This window comes from Wyeomyia smithii, chromosome 3, assembly GCF_029784165.1.
Source record: "Wyeomyia smithii strain HCP4-BCI-WySm-NY-G18 chromosome 3, ASM2978416v1, whole genome shotgun sequence".
Lineage (NCBI taxonomy): Eukaryota > Metazoa > Arthropoda > Insecta > Diptera > Culicidae > Wyeomyia > Wyeomyia smithii.
Genome location: NC_073696.1, coordinates 127,099,365 through 127,117,974, shown reverse-complemented (window position 1 = coordinate 127,117,974; position 18,610 = coordinate 127,099,365). Strand labels below are relative to the sequence as shown.

The window sequence follows — 18,610 nt, the reverse complement described above, 5'->3', positions numbered from 1 at the left end:
AACACGTACCAGAAAAGGTGATTGGGTGAGGCTGATTGAGAAAGAGCATTATTCGCCGCAGCTTTATTACAAATGTGGTTCCCTGCCGGTGTATATTCGCTTCATCGACAGGGTGAAGCTGCGTCCACTTTGAAGCCAATTCTTTCAACTGAGAGCCCACTTTAGTGGCAGCAATTTCGCCCACACCGACGCACACAGTTTGCGCGATTTATTTGCCAGATCATGAGATTCTTGCTACTCGCAAGTATTAGTCGAGCGCGAGAAAACTTCCCGCATCAGTCTTTCTTAAGACTTGGAGTCGTGCACTAGTGCTTTTCTTTGAGTTTGCAGGGTTTTTGTGTGGTGGCGCAGAGCAAAACTGGACAGTAAGAGAAAACGGCTACGAAGAAGGCGGATTCTTGGATGGTGACCAATGAGAGAAAGAAAAGAAGTTAGGCAAAAGTTGCAACGATTTGGCTAATATTGGTTTCGTCCAAGGAAAACGAAGTTATTCGAATTGGCGGAGCTAAGGTTTCAACTGATAGGTTTTGTTGATTAAGCGTGCGAATAAGTGCGGTAGAAGCTACCAAAACAAAGATTAGGAAAGTTTATTTTCATCGACACAGTGAAGAGTTTATCAAAATTAGTGTTTAACATAAAGGAAGTGCTGAATTAATGATCGAATAGAATCAGTTTAGCTGAATGAAGCAGTGCAATTGCAAATTTTGTGTTGTGAATGATTCAACGTCATAGAAGCTGAATACTACGAAGTGTTTATCCACAATTGTGTTAATCGTCGAAACAGGGTGTGATTTTTTACTGATTATCGACATTTTGTATAGTGAACTGGAGCAATTCAAGCTGTGGGATTCGTTGATTAATCGAAGTTTTGACAACGTTGTCATTGCTTGAAGGGTTGTGGAGAGCAGCCATGGTGATAAATGGTGAGTGTTACACAAGAGCGGACATACCGCATAGGACTCGTAAAATTTGGTTACTTTGAAGATTGCAACTCTAACAATTGGAGCATATGGCAAGTGTTTTAGCTGAACGTGTTGGCTGAACCGCAACAGCATTGATAGCTAGAGCGCGATAACTACGGAAGAGACGGGGAATAAAAAGAATCTGGTAGACGAGAAGTTCAACAAACGCGACTTTTCTTTTGCGGTAACAACAACAGCAGCTGCAGCAGCCACATCAAGACCGATTGCGCCGTTTGCCGTTGCCGAGCTGCCGCTTCACTTCACTTGAGTCAGACTGCGCCACTGAAGGCTTGGATATTATGCACTCAACTGTGGTAGCGTGGCTCGAACCCACGAGATCAGATTCAATTCAGTGAGCGGAAAATTTCGCTTGTGGGAGTAGCGCCAAGACGTGGGTGAAAAGCTACAGAGAGAGAGAGGCTAAATGAAAGTCTTTTTTATCCGGTTCATTTCTTCTTGTTATACAGCGTGCTACTGGGCAATATTTCGGCATATATTTTTAACCGTTTGGGGTTTTACTTTGGGATATTTATACAACTATCACACAATTTAATCTAAACTAGATTAAAAACAGATGTGTCTTTCTGATCACGGAATTAATTCTAAGCATCGAGCTTTTAGTTTTTGTGAAACTCAAAAAGCGTAGGGATAATAATGAGATAAAAAACTTAAAGTCGTGCTCTGCAAGACAGAAATAGCAATAGATATAAATTATCGGTTAATTTATTTTTGGATCCAGTAAAAAAGTTTCGAATTTAGTATATTTTGTTACTTTGAGAAATAAGGAGATTAGTTTCTAGGTGGTCTTTTTAAATCAAGCTGAACATGATCTCTTATACTGCTTTGTATTCCACAAACAAAGTAGAAGAAATATTGTGACTAGGAACGTTTGTATACAAATAACACTGGTCGATAAAAGCAAAAAAAAAATGTTGCTCTCAAGCTCAGAAGAGTTGCCCCAAAAAAATTATAGCTCTTCAACTATCCTGTGAATTTTGGTCCTCCTAGCTTGATTAGAAGCGCGTCAAAAGGCCGCAGAGTAGTTGCTCACCGGGTTCGTCGCTTCTACGCTGACTTACGGCAAAACTCATTAAGTGTCTGAAAAAGTTATTTTTGCTAGAGGCATCAAAGTTCACAGGAATGGTTAAAATACTATAATCTTTTAGTTTTTCCAGATTGAGCCCTAGGCCAAAACCTGTGTTCATCAGTGCAATTGATAGACACAAATCTTCATTCACGGTGCTGTTTCAAAACTTATAGAGGTACAAAACATAGAGTATATTATATGGAATATACAATATTTTATTAACCTTTTACAACCAACGTTTGGTATTAAGGAACCAATGGGGCACAGAAAACACATGTTCGCAAAAGACCACAAATCCCCAGGACTTTTCCTTACAAATGAACAGCATGTTTAAGTGGTGCTTAGCTTTTTCGATAACTTCAAGAAAGTGTAGGGTGAAAGGGGCAGATAATGTCAATCCTTTTCCTTAAAGCTTAGTTCAATTAGTACAAACTGTTATGAATTCCATCTGTCCTTATCCACCCATATTAGAGTACGGCGAACATATGTTACAGTAGGTTTTCACATACATATTTAAAAAAACTAACCTTGTTGTGTTAAGAGAATGGTTTATTCGACAAAGTTTTGTAACATGTAAAAATATGAAACTTTGTTGAATGAACAAACCACCCTGCTCTCATTGGGTACAGAGTAGGGTGCCAATCACCTATATGAAAAAAAGTAACCAGGAAATTGAATGAAACCTACACAAAATGTTTACTTACCCGAAAAATACTTTGTGCAAAATTTTAGCTCGATCGAACTTAAAACGGGGTGGTGCAAAGCGATTGAAGCTAACCTTGAGAAATTCGAAAAATCACTAAAATCGTGATTTTTTTCTTTAGATGATACCAGATCTCAACGTTTCATTTATGCCTTCTGGTACCAAGCTTATCTAATGATAGAGACCACCATTCTCGGTTGTTAGTCGTTTCAAGTTTTTGAAATATTTTTGAACATTGCTTTCTGGAGTTAGTAATCTTGAACAAAATCTACTATTGTAGAATTATGGCAAAAAATAGTTTACTACGGATGTCTTTTTTCCAGATATGAGAATGACTTGGAGCTAAATTTTGCAAATAAATGAAATATAGAATATTTTTATGTGCGTGAAAAGATAATCATGCGTCAAATTGACACACGGATTTCAAATAATTAAAAATGTGTGTTTTTCTTTATAAATTATTGATGAATTGTCATTACGCTGTTAACACAAAAAGAACAAACAATAGCAAAGCAAAAAGCAAAGCCTTGGTGTTACCATGATGTATAAAAACATGGTGTAACGGTATGTCAAAAGCAGAATCGGCCATATTGGAAAAAAATGCCAGCGAGTAGGTTTGTTTATAAACAACTAGGGCATAAAAAATATCGCATCTCATAAAATATCATTTGGATGCATTTGAATTATAAATATGGCAATGCTACATACCTTGCTACTAATATTCATTAATTTGAGAAACAATTTCCAACTTAAAACACCTAAATTTGCGGTATTCAATTGCCTAGTTAGTAAGGATATATCAACAAACACGAGAAAGTTATTCGCTGTTACATAGTGATACTTCGTCTCCAACCCTCCAAAGTTAAAAAACGCTTTCTCACCCCGCGCCTACCTTTTTGGACAAACCGTTACACCACGTTCTACTCATCATGGGTGTTACATTTCGATTCGGAGCTCGACCTTCTGTTTATTACAGACTTCGCAGCCAACTGTTTAGTGACAATTGCGGGGCTAGCGCTACGATCCTATTGATTGACACTACAACAGTCTCTCCAGAGCCGAGACTCGAACCTACGACGGCTGGCTTGTTAAACCAGCATGGTACTTCGAGACCAACTGGGAGTCGCAAATAACAAACAATAATACTGTTAAAAGCGAGGAGTCAAACTGATACAGACTCAAGGGCGATCGGTGCTTATGTGGCTGACATGATAGATAAACAACCTCCCCCGAATTCACAACAGCTTATTGATTTACCGGCTCAAGTGCAAAAACTTGCCGAGGTAGTTGAGGGTTTGAGTAAGAAAATTGACAACATGCCTCATAAACCACTGAATATTGATGGTTCTGCTAGCACCCCTATAAATTTATCAGCGACACCAGTCTGGCCAGCACGAAATCCTAAGCGCCGTCGTGCTGATCGTTTGCCAGTGGAAATTGCATCTGACCGCGGCACTAACACCATCGACATCAGCGATCTCTCTGTGCCGTCTATTACTTCTGCAGCAGCACAGAAATGTTTTTGGCTCTATTTATCTGGTTTAAACCCAAAAATAAGCGACGGCGATTTGCAAAAAATTGTATCACGTTGCTTAAATGGAATTGAGCCAATTGCAGTAATTCGACTAGTACAGCGAGGTGCTGATACAAGCAATTTTTCGTACGTATCGTATAAAATCGGATTGGACCCGGATGTGAAATCTATTGCCCTGGATCCTGCTTCTTGGCCAGCTGGACTGTTATTTAGGGAATTCGTCGACCGTCCAAAAACTAACTCCGGGAAGCAGAACACAGTCTGCTACATCATTTGCTGTAACCGAACCTACTATTTTGCGTTCTTTCATTGACGGTGGGAGCTTACGGGCTCCCACCAGAGGCGAGTATTCCGTAAATTCTTTTGCGCCCCCTGTGCTGTATGGCTCGTCTTTTCAGAACACCGTTTGTGATGTGACCAACGTTAGTATGTACTACCAGAACGTGCGTGGATTGAGAACGAAGATTGACGATATCTTTTTGGCGACCAATGACTGCAACTACGATGTGATTATGCTAACCGAGACGGGATTGAATGACAGTATACTCTCACCACAGCTATTCGGCAGTGCCTTCAACGTATTTCGATGCGATCGGAGTCCAATGAACAGCAATAAACGGTCTTTCGGAGGTGTTTTGATCGCTGTCGCACGGCATCACACTAGCACAATCTTTGAATCTGTACATGCAAACTGTCTTGAGCAGGTATGCGTAAAAGCCTCAATCCATGGCCTAAAACTCCTACTATGCGCGATATACATTCCTCCTGACAAGAGTAACGATAGTACTATCGTTGATGCTCACGTCGCTTCCGTTCGAGACTTTTTTGCGAGCAGCGCAGACGATTGCACGTTGATGGTATGCGGCGACTATAATCAACCGCGTTTAGCATGGGATAACTGTAATGGTGTCATAAAACATGATGAGTCTACGCAGCTACCGAATGCATGTGCTACTCTCATTGACGGCATGGATTTTCTAAATCTAAACCAGGCAAATTTAATTCGAAATCACCTTGGACGCGTGCTTGATTTGGTGTTTTACAACTCTGATTGCGAAATTTCCGTAGAGGAGTGTGTTGCCCCGATGCTGCCCGTTGATTTACACCATCCTCCATTGACAATCTCGACTCCCACCACTAAAAAATGCGATGGCTGGTTCTAGTCTCCCTTCCGCGAGGCGAGTATTAAATTATAGAAAAATTGATTTTGTAGCTTTCAATGCTTTTATATCGAACATTGATTGGCCAGCACTGTGGCCAGACAGTAACGATGCGGACTCGATGGCAGCAAATTTTTGCGCACTTGTTGGATCATGGCTTGCAGATAATTTGCCATTTGTTAGACGACCTTCTTCCCCTGCTTGGAGTAATCACAGTTTGAGAGTTTTGAAACGTAAACGGAACGCATGTTTGCGCAAACTCCGTCGTTTACGGTCAGATGAATCGAAGTATGATTTTAAACGTTCAAGTGAGGAGTATCGACGGCTGAATTCAAGTCTCTACAAGTCATACGTGTTAGGAGTTCAAACAGACCTGCGTAGAAACCGGAAAAAATTTTGGAATTTCGTTAATTCAAAACGGAAATGCTTCTCGACCCCAACGGACGTGTATTTGGAAGAAATGGTATCCTGCTCGGATTCTGATTCTTGCGAACTTTTTGCGAAATTTTTCTCTTCTGTATTCGCCTCCGATTGTGCCTCGAATGACGATGCTGCTCGCGCCGCTGCGAATGTTCCTGCAGATCTTGTTGATCTTGACATCTTCGAAGTTACACATGATATGGTTACTGCCGCCGCTAAGAAACTCAAATGTTCGTACACTGTTGGTCCCGATGGAATACCTGCCGTGCTTTTGTGCCGATGCATTGATATTCTAGCCGCTCCACTTTGCACCATATTCAACAAGTCTTTGGTACAAGGGAAGTTCCCCGAGATCTGGAAGCACTCCTATATGTTCCCGGTCTTCAAAAGTGGTGATCGTCGTAATGTCAAAAATTACCGTGGAATAACCAATTTGTCTGCCGCGTCTAAACTTTTCGAGATCGTTGTAAGCTCTGTTATATTGAGTAGCGCACGCAACTACATTTCTTTGGACCAGCATGGTTTTCTCCCCGGACGATCTGTGACAACAAATCTCGTGCATTTCACGTCGCATTGCATTTCAGAACTCGAACGTAAAGTACAAGTCGATGTCATTTACACGGACCTCAAGGCTGCTTTTGACCGAATCGACCATTAAACATTGTTAAACAAAATCTCCCGTCTTGGTGCCTCATCCCGGTTCGTTAAGTGGCTTGAATCGTTCCTGCGTGATAGAATTTTACAAGTCAAGCTGGGATCCGGTGTATCGTCTGCGTTCACAAATAAGTCTGGTGTACCACAAGGTAGTAACCTTGGGCCGCTTCTCTTCATTATTTTCTTCAACGATGTCGCTGATACTCTTGGGATCGATTGCAGATTAGTTTACGCCGATGATTTGAAAATATACTTGACGATTCGCAACACCGAGGATTGTTATCGTTTGCAATCACTTTCAAATACATTTGTGACGTGGTGTAAACTAAACTCTCTGGTTATAAGTACTGCAAAATGTGAAGTGATAACATTTCATCGCACTCAAACACCAATCATTTTCAACTATACTGTCGATGGAGAAGTGCTGCGTAGAGTAGATTGCGTAACTGATCTTGGAGTTATTCTTGACCGAAAGCTTACTTTTGATAAACATCGCGCTGCAGTTATTTCGAGAGCAAGTAGGCAATTGGGATTCATCGCTAAAGTTGCGCGCGACTTCAAGGACCCTCACTGTATGAAAGCACTGTATTGTTCGCTAGTGCGCCCCTTACTTGAAAACGTTAGTGTAGTCTGGACTCCGCACCAACTTTCATGGAACCTGCGCCTTGAGCGTGTACAAAGACGATTGATTCGACTGGCCCTGAGAGATTTACCTTGGCGTGATCCTACCAACCTACCACCCTATCCGGACCGTTGCCGCCTACTTGGACTTGACACTCTTGACCGCCGCCGTAAGTTACAGCAGGCTGTTTTTATCGCCAAGATTTTGAATTCTGCACTGGATTCCCCGAAGCTGCTGTCCATGATGAATTTTCGTGCATCACAACGCATGCAAAGGCCCTCTTCTATGCTTGCAAACCAATACCATCGTACAAACTTTGGTTTTTATGAACCTGCTGCGCTTAGTGTAAGAACTTTCACGAGTGTAGAGCATTTATTTGAGTATGGTGAGCCTAGTCATATTTTTAAACATAGATTAATTAATTGTAGAAGCTTTTAATGGCTCTTTTAACATTCATTAAGACTTTACGTCAGATGATACAAATAAATAAATAAATAAATAAATAAATAAGGGTTAATTTATATCACTGATTCTTGTGACTACTTCTTTAGTCGCCTGAGAGTCTTGATGAAAAATCTTCTTTTTTCGATTGAATCAGGACTTTGTACACGAACGATTACATCTTACTGGTTTATAAAGGTGCAGTATGATTTTGTAATGTACCGCTACATTGGTAGAAGTAAATAATATGGCAACCATGTTATTAATAGCTCGTTGCTAAGATTTTCAACCGGGTGAATGGTTCGTTTTCATTTTTGCACTACATAGTGCAACTTCAACTTCAAAGTATTTTTTAAGTCGTCGACCTGCTGTAGTACACCATACGGCATAATAATAACTTCATTTTATTCTCTAGAGATCTCTCCTTTGTCTTGGGTAATAAAAGTTTCCGACTTTACCCAGAACTTAGAATCAACAGAAGATAGATCGGCTTAGTACGTTATTCCACTTGCATCGTTCGGTGTTTGACAACGACTACCGGTTTATTCTTTTCGTTTCAAGTCTCTTAATTACCATCCAGAAACAAGCTGTTTTCTGTTTAATTCAAGCTGCTGTTGGTAGAATTCCATTGACCTTGCGGTAACCTGGTTCTTGTACATGTCTTTTTTATGCGGAGCAAAGAAACTATTAACAAGCTGTCCAAAAGTTACCTTTTTATGCTCTTTAACTTTTTATGTTTTTTTTTCGCGTGCGCCGCTCAGCAGACGAAACAGTGCGAATGGGACAACTGGATTGCCGTACAGCCTGGATTCAAACGGACGCCGAAGCGCATTCACTTGCTCCCTTGTGGTTCGGTGATCGATATAAACTCACTGTCGAAAACATTTCAAAACAAAAAGACTCCTACCTATCGGTATGTGGATGCATTCTGTTGCGGTCGTACCATAATATGTTTAATTGTTTAATTGTTTTCCTGCTTCGTTCTTAAATTTGGTGGTTTCCTTACAATTTTCATTCAACAGCTGGCGTGCCAGCACGTTTCGCTATGTGCGTAAAGATACGCAGCATTGCTGCGAAAACCATTGGTGTAATTGGCGTTCGGCTGACGGTTCTCTATTTCACTTTGATTGTAGATTCGGTTTTTGCTACTGGCATTATCGTAATTGAATCGCTAATTTTACGGAATCGCACTATTTTTGTTGTTGAAACAAATTGTAAGCAATGAGTACACTAACACACTGCAGTGCAATACAATGATATTTTGAATATCGCAAATGTAGTGCCAATAACAGCAACTTTCCAATAACAGATGAGATTGAGCCCGAAACCAGTTACTATGCGGGTACGTTACAGTGGGACCCAAACTGCTCAAACCAGAAACAGGAAAAATGCAGCATATCCTTTTCGAGACAGCAGCTCTAACTCTGCGGTAGCAAACAGCAACAGAATATCCGAAGTCTCTTGAAGCTGATGGACGTTTTGTGGTCGTGTTACTCTATAACTTTGAACAGACTGGTCGTTAGGCTACTGACATACTGAGGCGTCAAATGAAGCGAAGCGTTGAGCGTTTGAGAAGCGGAATAAACAGAAGCGTTGGGTGAAGCTTCCTATGACATACTGGAGCGAGCGTCGCAAATGCGTTGTGTTGTCATATTCCTAGATTCCAATAGCGGTTTTGTTTAAAGGAAATATGAATTCGTCCAATGAAGATTTTTTTGCTTCTTCAAGCACGGTAAATTACGTTTTTAGTAAACAGAGATTTTTTTATGAAATAAAATAATATTACTGAAGTGAGTTGCGCTACAGACGTAGTAAAAAAATAAGAAATTATTCTAAATTTTAAACCCGTTGACCCCGAGCAACGTTCAACTAGTTTATAATATCTGTTAGGATTTGAATAACCAATGAGAGCACAGCTAGTTACTCAGCGGCTTGCATTTTCGCGACCAAAGAAGTTCAGCATGCTAGATTTCTGGCCATTCAAATCAAAACTCAACAATATCAATCAATAATATCAGTGCTATTTTCCCGACGACCTGAAATTTTTCCCGATAGTATTTTCTATCCTACTTTTTTTTCTTTTTTAAGATTTAAGACCAAAATGAAGCAAATATTAAGTACCTGGCGATATCAGGTTTAGTCTGAACATGGATTTACTGCACAACCCTCTTCTAAACATTTTAACATTTTCTAAACGAAAATGTATTTATTTGCTTTTTTCAATTACCAAACCAAACCAAGCCAATATAAAGCACCTGGCGATAAAAGATTTAGTCTGAATATGGTATTACCGCGTGCATATACGCGCGTCAAAACACTACTCGTTCTGTTTCGCCGCCTCTATCGACGCGTCTTTGCCGCTCCAGTATGACCGGTTCGAGCGTTTCATATAGACGTTCGAAGAAGTAGCTCTGACGCTTTTGCGACGCTTTTTGCTTCGCTTCATTTGACGCCTCAGTATGTCAATAGCCTTAGTCTGCACTGCCAGGTTAGGAATCTTCGGCTGTGGAGAGAGATCTAATAAGCACACGTTGTACCAGTTGCAACCGGGATCGAAATCCAATCAGCGACTGTTTTAGCTAGTAGAAGGCTCCGGGTGAGAGATTTATTTCTTCATTAAAATTGGAATCGCGATGATTATGATCTTCGAACATCTCGTTTGGTGATTCACGATTTCTTTTCTCTGGCAAGCATTATTGAAAAGTTATTAATTTATTACTTGTTTGTGTAATTTTGGACCGTCTTCACGGGGATTTGTTCCACCCTTTTCTGATTGGAACAAGCAACAAGCTTCAGATGGAATTGCCGTTTTTGGAAAAACCGCTTTCTTGGTAAGTTATTGCTGATGAAACTACTGTGTGACGGTTGCCGCAGATACCTTTTAGCCTGACGGCGAAAGGGATTGTCGTTTAAGTGGGTCGAATTGGGCAGGGTGGTGACGGCGAGTTGTCGTACGTCGCAATGATGAAATAGTTTTTATCTTTGGTTGTAACTTTACGCTCAAGACAAATGTCAAGGATTGTGTTATGTCGTGAACAACAATTGAGAGTGCACTCGGGTGTTCGGGCGGCGGATCATGCTGAACGAGGTCAAACGGGTGGAGCTTGGTGGTTATTTCGTTTGTTGATGAATTCGACATATTTTTTTGTGCACGTAAAGCTGTTTTTCGAATAAAACATTCTAACATACAAACAACGAGTCGTGAGTTTTTTTTTGTTTATTTAGAATCAAAATATAAGAAATTGTAGAACATACCCCTAACCTTTCCCAAATCAACATTCACAGCATTGGAAAAATGTTTACGAGAATTGACACCTCTGTTTTTTGTTCTCAATATCTCGGTAGGTATTCATTTATCAACTTATTTAAAATAAATTTAACAATTTATTTTAACCTTTTGCGTTACTTCAACAACTGATATAATGTAAACGCAATCAAAGATATGAGTACAAATGACAAACGTTGTCATATATATTCATTGACTTAGAGTATAACGGGACTCGTATTTCGCATCGAGATGGCGATCGGGAGACGATGGACCCTTACCTATTTATTTTTATTCAGAATTGAAACCCAGGTTGATCGATCTGTTTATTTGACATAGACTTTGCTGCCTAATGTTAGTGCACAGAACAAGTTCGTGGCTAGCGCCACGATCCTGTTGACACTAACAATCTATCCCAAGCAGTGCTGATAAAAGTCATTTTCCCCAGCAAAAATTTTTCGAAAATTACAGCCAATCATTTTCAATTTTCACTTCCAATGATCGCAGCGCTCTTTTAGATACACTAGATTTTCGTCCTAGTAACGTGCTGTTATACTCAGATGAAATAGATCGCGCGCATCGTTCACGGTTACGGAATAAAATTTGACGACAAATCCAACAAAATGATCTTCACTTCACGGCGAAAAAGAAAAACAAACAGTCCACTCAACCAAAATGAACCTCACCGAAACACTTTTTCACTGACACTGACCGATGCCTTGACAATCTTCGTTAACTGATAAACTGATTTTGTTGTCTTGCTCCCATCTCATGAAATAAAATGAGGTGTTTTGACAGTTCACTCCCATGCAAAAAGCGGGAAGGGAGTACTCTGAAATGATTGTAAAAAAATAATGTTTATGGATGCTTTTTTTCACTTTCACTCAAGAGTGTCAACAAATATCAACCCTGATCCCAAGTCGGGGTTCACACTTACGACGACTGGATTGCTAGACCAGCATCGTACCTTGAGACCAGCTAGGAGGAAGTGGACCCTAACCGCAGGACAGTAATGGCACATAGTTTACAACATATCTTGCCACAAACCCGCTGAACTGAGAACTACGAATTCATTCGTATATACTTGCTGTGAACACTGTATGGATCGCTGCACCAATCAGTGCAAACAATTATCCGCAATTATCGGGTTTTATTTCTATAAAAAAGATGCATTGTTACTAACAACAGCTTCATAAAAAAGAGACGATTGTATGCAGCAGCAAAAACAACATTAACGCGGGGTGCAATCAGCCCAAGTTACCCGAACGAGCAAAGCGATTCAGTTTGTGGTGCGCGCTTAAGCATTTAACTTGAAGAGACAATCCTTTCTGTCGTTTAATGCTACCTCTTCTCCTGAATGAAGTCTGACTTGACCTGCAAACTCCATTGTTTTCTTCTTTCGCGAGGCATTTGGTCGACATAAGTTACAACTTGGGCAACCGAAATGATTTTGCTATCACCTTATAGTTATAGGGCAATGTTACTTGAAACATATTTCGCTCTCATTCGTTTCGTATTCGGTAGATCTATAGAACAGATCAGTGTCGTTTATGTATAAACTTTGGAGGTACTGTGTCTATAAAAACATAATTATGTGTAGCTCACTGTACGGATTTACTGCTTCCGGTATCTAAGCTTCAATTAAAGTCGTTAAATTAAAGACCAAGGTCCGTATTGGTTTAGACATATGTGAGCTGAATATGCGAGGGCACCATACTGTTTTCGTACTAAAACCTTATTAAACATACATTACAGCTTTAGTATACTAGAAGTAATTGGAACGGTGCGTTATTACCATTCAATGACAGCTTTGAGTACCAGAGTTGCTTGAGCTAGTCTACTGGCCATAACAGCAAAACTGTCCTGTATAGGTGAATATGGATTCAAAAAATTTCTCCATCGGTGAAAATACTCAGTTTGCTAACCAAATTCGTGTGCAAAGTTGCAATCAAATTAAAAACGATCGATATTCGACTTATAGGTTATTTTGCGTGATTTTGCTGTACAGACACCATCTGCAAAACATTAAACATACATTACAGCTTTAGTATACTAGAAGTAATTGGAACGGTGCGTTATTACCATTCAATGACAGCTTTGAGTACCAGAGTTGCTTGAGCTAGTCTACTGGCCATAACAGCAAAACTGTCCTGTATAGATGAATATGGATTCAAAATATTTCTCCATCGGTGAAAATACTCAGTTTGCTAACCAAATTCGTGTGCAAAGTTGCATTCAAATTAAAAACGATCGATATTCGACTTCTAGGTTATTTTGCGTGGTTTTGCTGTACAGACACCATCTGCAAAACAAGTGCATGTCAGTCACATAGTCATTTTTTGGACCGACGTGCTGCGCATGCGGCTTAAAAATACAAAAGTTGAATAGTAATAGTGTGAAATGTTGATAATATTATTAGTTTATGAAATAATGGCAAAGGCGAACTTTTACCGTGATGGCTTGACCGAACGCACATTTCGCAGTTGTTCCTCCGTGATGGATCTGAGTAGAACAGCACAAAGAACCACATATAACGGGTGACAACTAAAAATTTGGAATTTTTAGAGGCTCTCTTACTCCACAACAAACACGCTTCTCGATAGTGTGTATATATAAGCTCTCTCTCTCCTCTTTATGCCAATATTTTTTTGTTTTGTTTATGCATACCCAGTTCTGTTCAAGATGGTGTCGAAGCAAGAAGCTTTCCGCAAGTACATTTTGCAGTTCGCTCTGAACTGCACAACAATTTTGGCAAAAAGTTTAGGAAAACTATTTTGAAAGCGAAAATCTTCCGGTTTCTTTTGTGTATAGATTCCTGCAAATTTCAACCACAGAGAACAGACATTCATGTTCATATTAAAAAATTGAAAATCGTATGTAAAAATTTGAATCAAAATACGTTAATACACTAATGACATCTGTTTTGTGGTGCCCCTGTTGCACTGCATAAATTGCCGTATCGGTATTTTAAAGATATCAGTGCTTGGTTTATCATTGACGCGAGCGCCGCATAGGGGGAACATTACCACTTACGGTGAAATGACGGTTGCAAGTTTTTACACATCCTTTGAAAATAAGATGAACTGTTCTCTGTGCTTCAACTATAACTCGCTAGGAAGGTAGTGGATGACCGGCCAGAGTGTTGGACAGAATGGGACTTTTTCCTTCTTGTCTAAATCATTGTTCAAGCCTAGTGGTTTGGCTATCATCCAAAATGTATACCAGAACGAATGTTTGAGCAACATTGTGACTCCATTTTTTCCATAACATCATACCAATGAAAAGTATGAGTTTCGACGAGATAAAATATCATCATATTACATAAAAAACCAAACAACGAATCGACTTCATTTGTACCCCAAATACGCATCTACCAACGAATCTACCTCAGTGTCATATAGTCGAAGACTTCTTTGGGATTATGAGTTCCTGTAGTGCAAAGGTAACTGGAGATCTACGAATTACGAACAGGTGTAGAGCCAAGACATGCATTCGAAAAGCAGACTTGAAGGTCGTACGCTCTTGCTCCGGCATCATAAGAAAGCTTCGTCGGAAGGCTGGTAATGGACCTTTCTCAAAGGTTCAATATTTTTTGTTAGTTTCTAATGAACGTATCATCATGAGAAATAAATCAGTTTTTCTTTAAGTTCATCTACCTTTTTTTTTGACAGCAGTAGAAAAAAATCCAAATCTTCAGTTGTCACCCGTTAGATGGTTGTTTGGGATGAACTTACCATCTTCAATGTAGGAAAATTCAATAGCTTCTGCTCGATAACGGCACCGGGTTCACCGAGTTCATCTCTGCATCTCTAACGACTATAACGGGTTACTTTGTCACCGTGGTAAGTGATGGATTTTTTTCTGTATAGACTTGCTCATTGCGATCAGTATCGATGATTTATTGTAAGGTATGCTCGAGTGTCTGCTGTGTTCCGCCTTTATATTATTAGCAATACCGCTATTGAGCAGTGGCATGCTTATTATTTATCCGGGTAAATATGATTTTACCTTCTCTCTTACACGCTTGCTGCTCTACTATACCGAGCCTCATTCCTGCTGAAGAAGTTTCGTTGGGCGTCCTTCTGGCCAGTTTTATTGTGAGAGCGGCTTATTTTGTTAAGAGGAAGTCACACCACAGAATTCAACGTAAAGGAAGAAAGGTGTGGGGGTAGAGTTGGAAAATAAACCTATGCTAAAAGTCCTTTTTTCGGCATCAAATGGCCTGATTCGAACCTACGACCACCCGCTTGACAAAGCGGACTTTGTAACCTTGTGGCTACGTCAGACGGGTTTATATATTTTTACCCTTCCTTCTATCTATTCATATTTAACCCTCTAGTACCCAAATTAATTTTTAGACGGACTTCGAAAAAATCACTATAAAGCCTTATAAACATTGTTTAAGTCCCTATTGAAGCTTTTTAGAGGTTTGACTGAAGACCGTCTAGAGGCGGCACTGGGCACTAGAGGGTTAAATGGAGTTATGTCTTTTTAAGACCTGATCCATATACAGTTGGAAATGACTGAACCGATCGGCGTGAAAATTTGTATGTAGAGTTTTATGGTGCCGAGAAGTTCTTATGATAGTTTGAGACCTCTCTCTCTCCTCTAAAAAGGAGGGCTCCCATGCAAATGAAATACAAATGCCTAAATAACGTTAGAACTAATCTAGCAAATGGAACCAAAATTGGCATGTGGATGTTTTAAAAAGCAAGAAATATTTCTATGGTAGTTTGACACACCTCCCTGTTCTGGAAAGGACCCATATAAACGAAACACAAATTTCTGTATAACTCGAGATTTAATCAAGCAATTGAAATCAAATTTGGCGTGAGTTGGTCTACGGGAGCAAAAAATATTCCTGTGGTCGATTGAAATCCCTACCTTTTCTGGAAGGAAGGGCTTCCATATAAATGAAACACAAGTTTCTGCATAATAAATTTGGAAAGCGAGGATTTTAGAGCACAAGAAACGTTTCTGTGATGGTTTGACACCTCTACTGACTTAAGAGTTGGACGGGAAAAGAATAGAAAAGCAAATTGCAAAAAAAGAACAGAAGACTACCCTAGTGCATAAATTTGCCGAAGAACAAACTGAGCTTCTGGAAAAATATGATAAACATTATTCACCAATAGCTTTACGAAGTAGATAAATGAAAAAAAAAAGAAATGAAATCCCTCTTGTAAAAACCTTTAAAACAGAAAGAAAAGTCCTGGTGTTACAGTCCGATTCGGAGCTCAACCTTCTGTTTATGACACAGACTTCGCAGCCCACTGTTTTAGTGTACAGGACAATTGCGGGGCTAGCGCTACGATCCCACTGACACTAGCAGTCTCACCCGAGCTGGGACCTTAAGATTAGCTGGAAGGGTTGTGAGGAACTTTATCGCGCATAAAATTCAGTAGCACCCAATTTTGTTGTATTTTTAAGCAGATAAAAATGTTTCTGTATTTTCCCAGCATATTTTCTAAAACTTTATGACTGTGGGTGCTTTGTTGATTTTAGACAAATTTTGCTTGTTAATATATGTTTAAATATTTTTTTGATTGATGTTTACGCCCTGATTGAAGGTAATATTGACTGCTGAACTATAAAAATCCGAATCTGTGAGCATGAATATCATAAAAACGGGTTTCGCGATATTTAAGGAGTGTAAAGTAGTAACACACCGATACACGTCGCCAATCGCCATAAGCCATAATTGTGTCACGACACACTGGCGTCATAAAAATGTTAGTGAAAATGCTTTCCACACCGCCGTCGCCGATGATAGTTCGGTACATGAGTCTAGTAGCTAAATTAGAATATTCCACATACTAAACAAATAGGATAAAAGGAAAGATACTTGAAGTTTCAATAGTCGTCTTAAATACACCCCTTATTAGTAACGGGCCTGCAATTTCAGCAGTTTCCTTCAAAGCTACAAAAAATGACTAGAAGTTTTGTCCAGAAACTAATAGAAATAATTCGAACTGGTCCGCCCAACATTATCCATTTGTATTCGAACTATAAAGTGCCACAACAGCGGTTAACTTTCCTGTAAAGGCGAACTTGAAAATCGACCACAGCTTTGTGTGGGTTTTCCAGCTTTTTAACGGTCCCTGAGAACGATACTGCAAACAGTGCATGCGTTTTAGTATTAATCACGTACGAATCGTGCCGCGTTTTTGCAACCTACCTACGTTACAGTTGCATGTCGTAGGGTGCCACGGCACAGGGTGAGGTTCGAAAGAGAACTGCCAGCAAATTTAAATCAAGGTGAACAACGGTCTGATCACCGTTGGTTGGTTTAAACAAATCGATTCAAAGTCGAACGCTGCTGCCAGGTAACTGGCTCGGTTGGCTTACGTCAGCGCCCCCGAAGTTCCCGGTGTATGTGTGTGTGTGGGTTGCCTCACATTGCACTCTTCATTATTTAGATCAAGCATCGTCTGCGGTTGGTAGATAAATTCTTGTCAATTCGGGGAATAATAAAGCCCGCCCGCTGCTTGAAACGGTTTATCGATATTGAAGCCTCCCCAGCAGGGGACTGACTAATCTGACACCTTTAGTCGACCAGTAATTGAATATGACTTTTTGGATTCATTTTTTCATGATCATTATGGTGATACACTTTTTAAAGCTACATCTTATATCAGTAGCTCATACTTGAGAAGGTAATAAATATGCGACCTTCCTTACCATTTCTGTGAGTTTTGGTGCCCCTAGTAAAAGCATAAGTGCCTCAAAAGGCCGCAGAATAATTGCTCGCCAAGCTCGTTGCTTCTCCTTTGGCTTCCGGGAAAACTCATTTAAGTCTCTGATAAAGTTATCTTTGCTAAGGGCACAACAATTTACAGAAAAGGTTAAAAAGTGATAATTTTTCATTTTTTCCAGTTTGAGCTTTAAGAAAAAACCTGTGTTTATCAGTGTGAACGCTAATATTATTATTCGCCTTAAATAAGTGAATTCCGTTTAGCGAGTCTTGTGCTTTGAACGAAGACCTTTACGAAAAAAATTAAAACAGGAAAAGACCGATTCTTAAATTGTACTCTCTAATATTTTCAATACTAATTCACTCATTCCGTTTCAGCTTTATGTTGGAAGTTCTCTGGTTCCTTAATGCGAATTTGATTAATAGATTTCGTAATACTGTTGTTGTGCTTTGCACGAAAACCTTTACGACAAAATTAAAACAGGAAGAAGACCGATTCCCAAATATCACCGACTCAAATTCTTAACCCTTTATCACTCATAAGGAATCACGCACGATGATCTTTGCGACAGAATTAGAACAGGAAGAAAACCGATTCCTAAATGTTACTGTTTGTTTCGTTGCAGCATTTCTCAAATATCGCACAGCTTTTTTTTGTTCACACAACATTCATTTGACACGGCACAATACAAATTAATGTTTTACGGAGCCAATTTAATAAATAACTCAATAAAAACCCACGGCAATGCTAATAGAGATCTCTGCTTTTAAAATGCGAATGCCATTTAGTGAGTAAATTTGTCAATACTGTTCCTCCTTCCTTTGCCCGATAACCTTTGCAACAGAATTGGAACATGACATTTACTGAGAGGATTTATCAATATTGGTGTTGTGCTCTACACAATGACCTTTCCAACAGAATTAGAACAGGAAGAAGACCGATTTTTATAAGTTACTGTCTCAAATTTTCTGGGGGCAAAAAATGCGATTGCCATTTGGTGAGAAGATTTGTCAATACTGTTATGCACTAAGAACATTACGAGAGAATTAGAATCGAAAGAGCACCGA

At 39.6% G+C, this 18,610-nt stretch overlaps 1 protein-coding gene across 6 annotated transcripts in view; it reads left to right on the top strand.

The window, feature by feature from the left end:
- Positions 1–273: 273 nt before the first annotated feature.
- Positions 274–18,610, top strand: part of LOC129731453 (uncharacterized) — a 365,349-nt gene continuing 347,012 nt past the window's right edge. For 3 of the 6 annotated variants that reach the window (XM_055691463.1, XM_055691461.1, XM_055691460.1), the window contains exon 1: positions 274–923. In XM_055691463.1, the coding sequence (XP_055547438.1) occupies positions 921–923 (3 nt within the window). In that variant the 5' untranslated portion in view covers positions 274–920. The remainder of the gene's footprint in view (positions 924–18,610) is intronic. The other 3 variants (XM_055691465.1, XM_055691464.1, XM_055691462.1) reach the window with 1 other exon arrangement.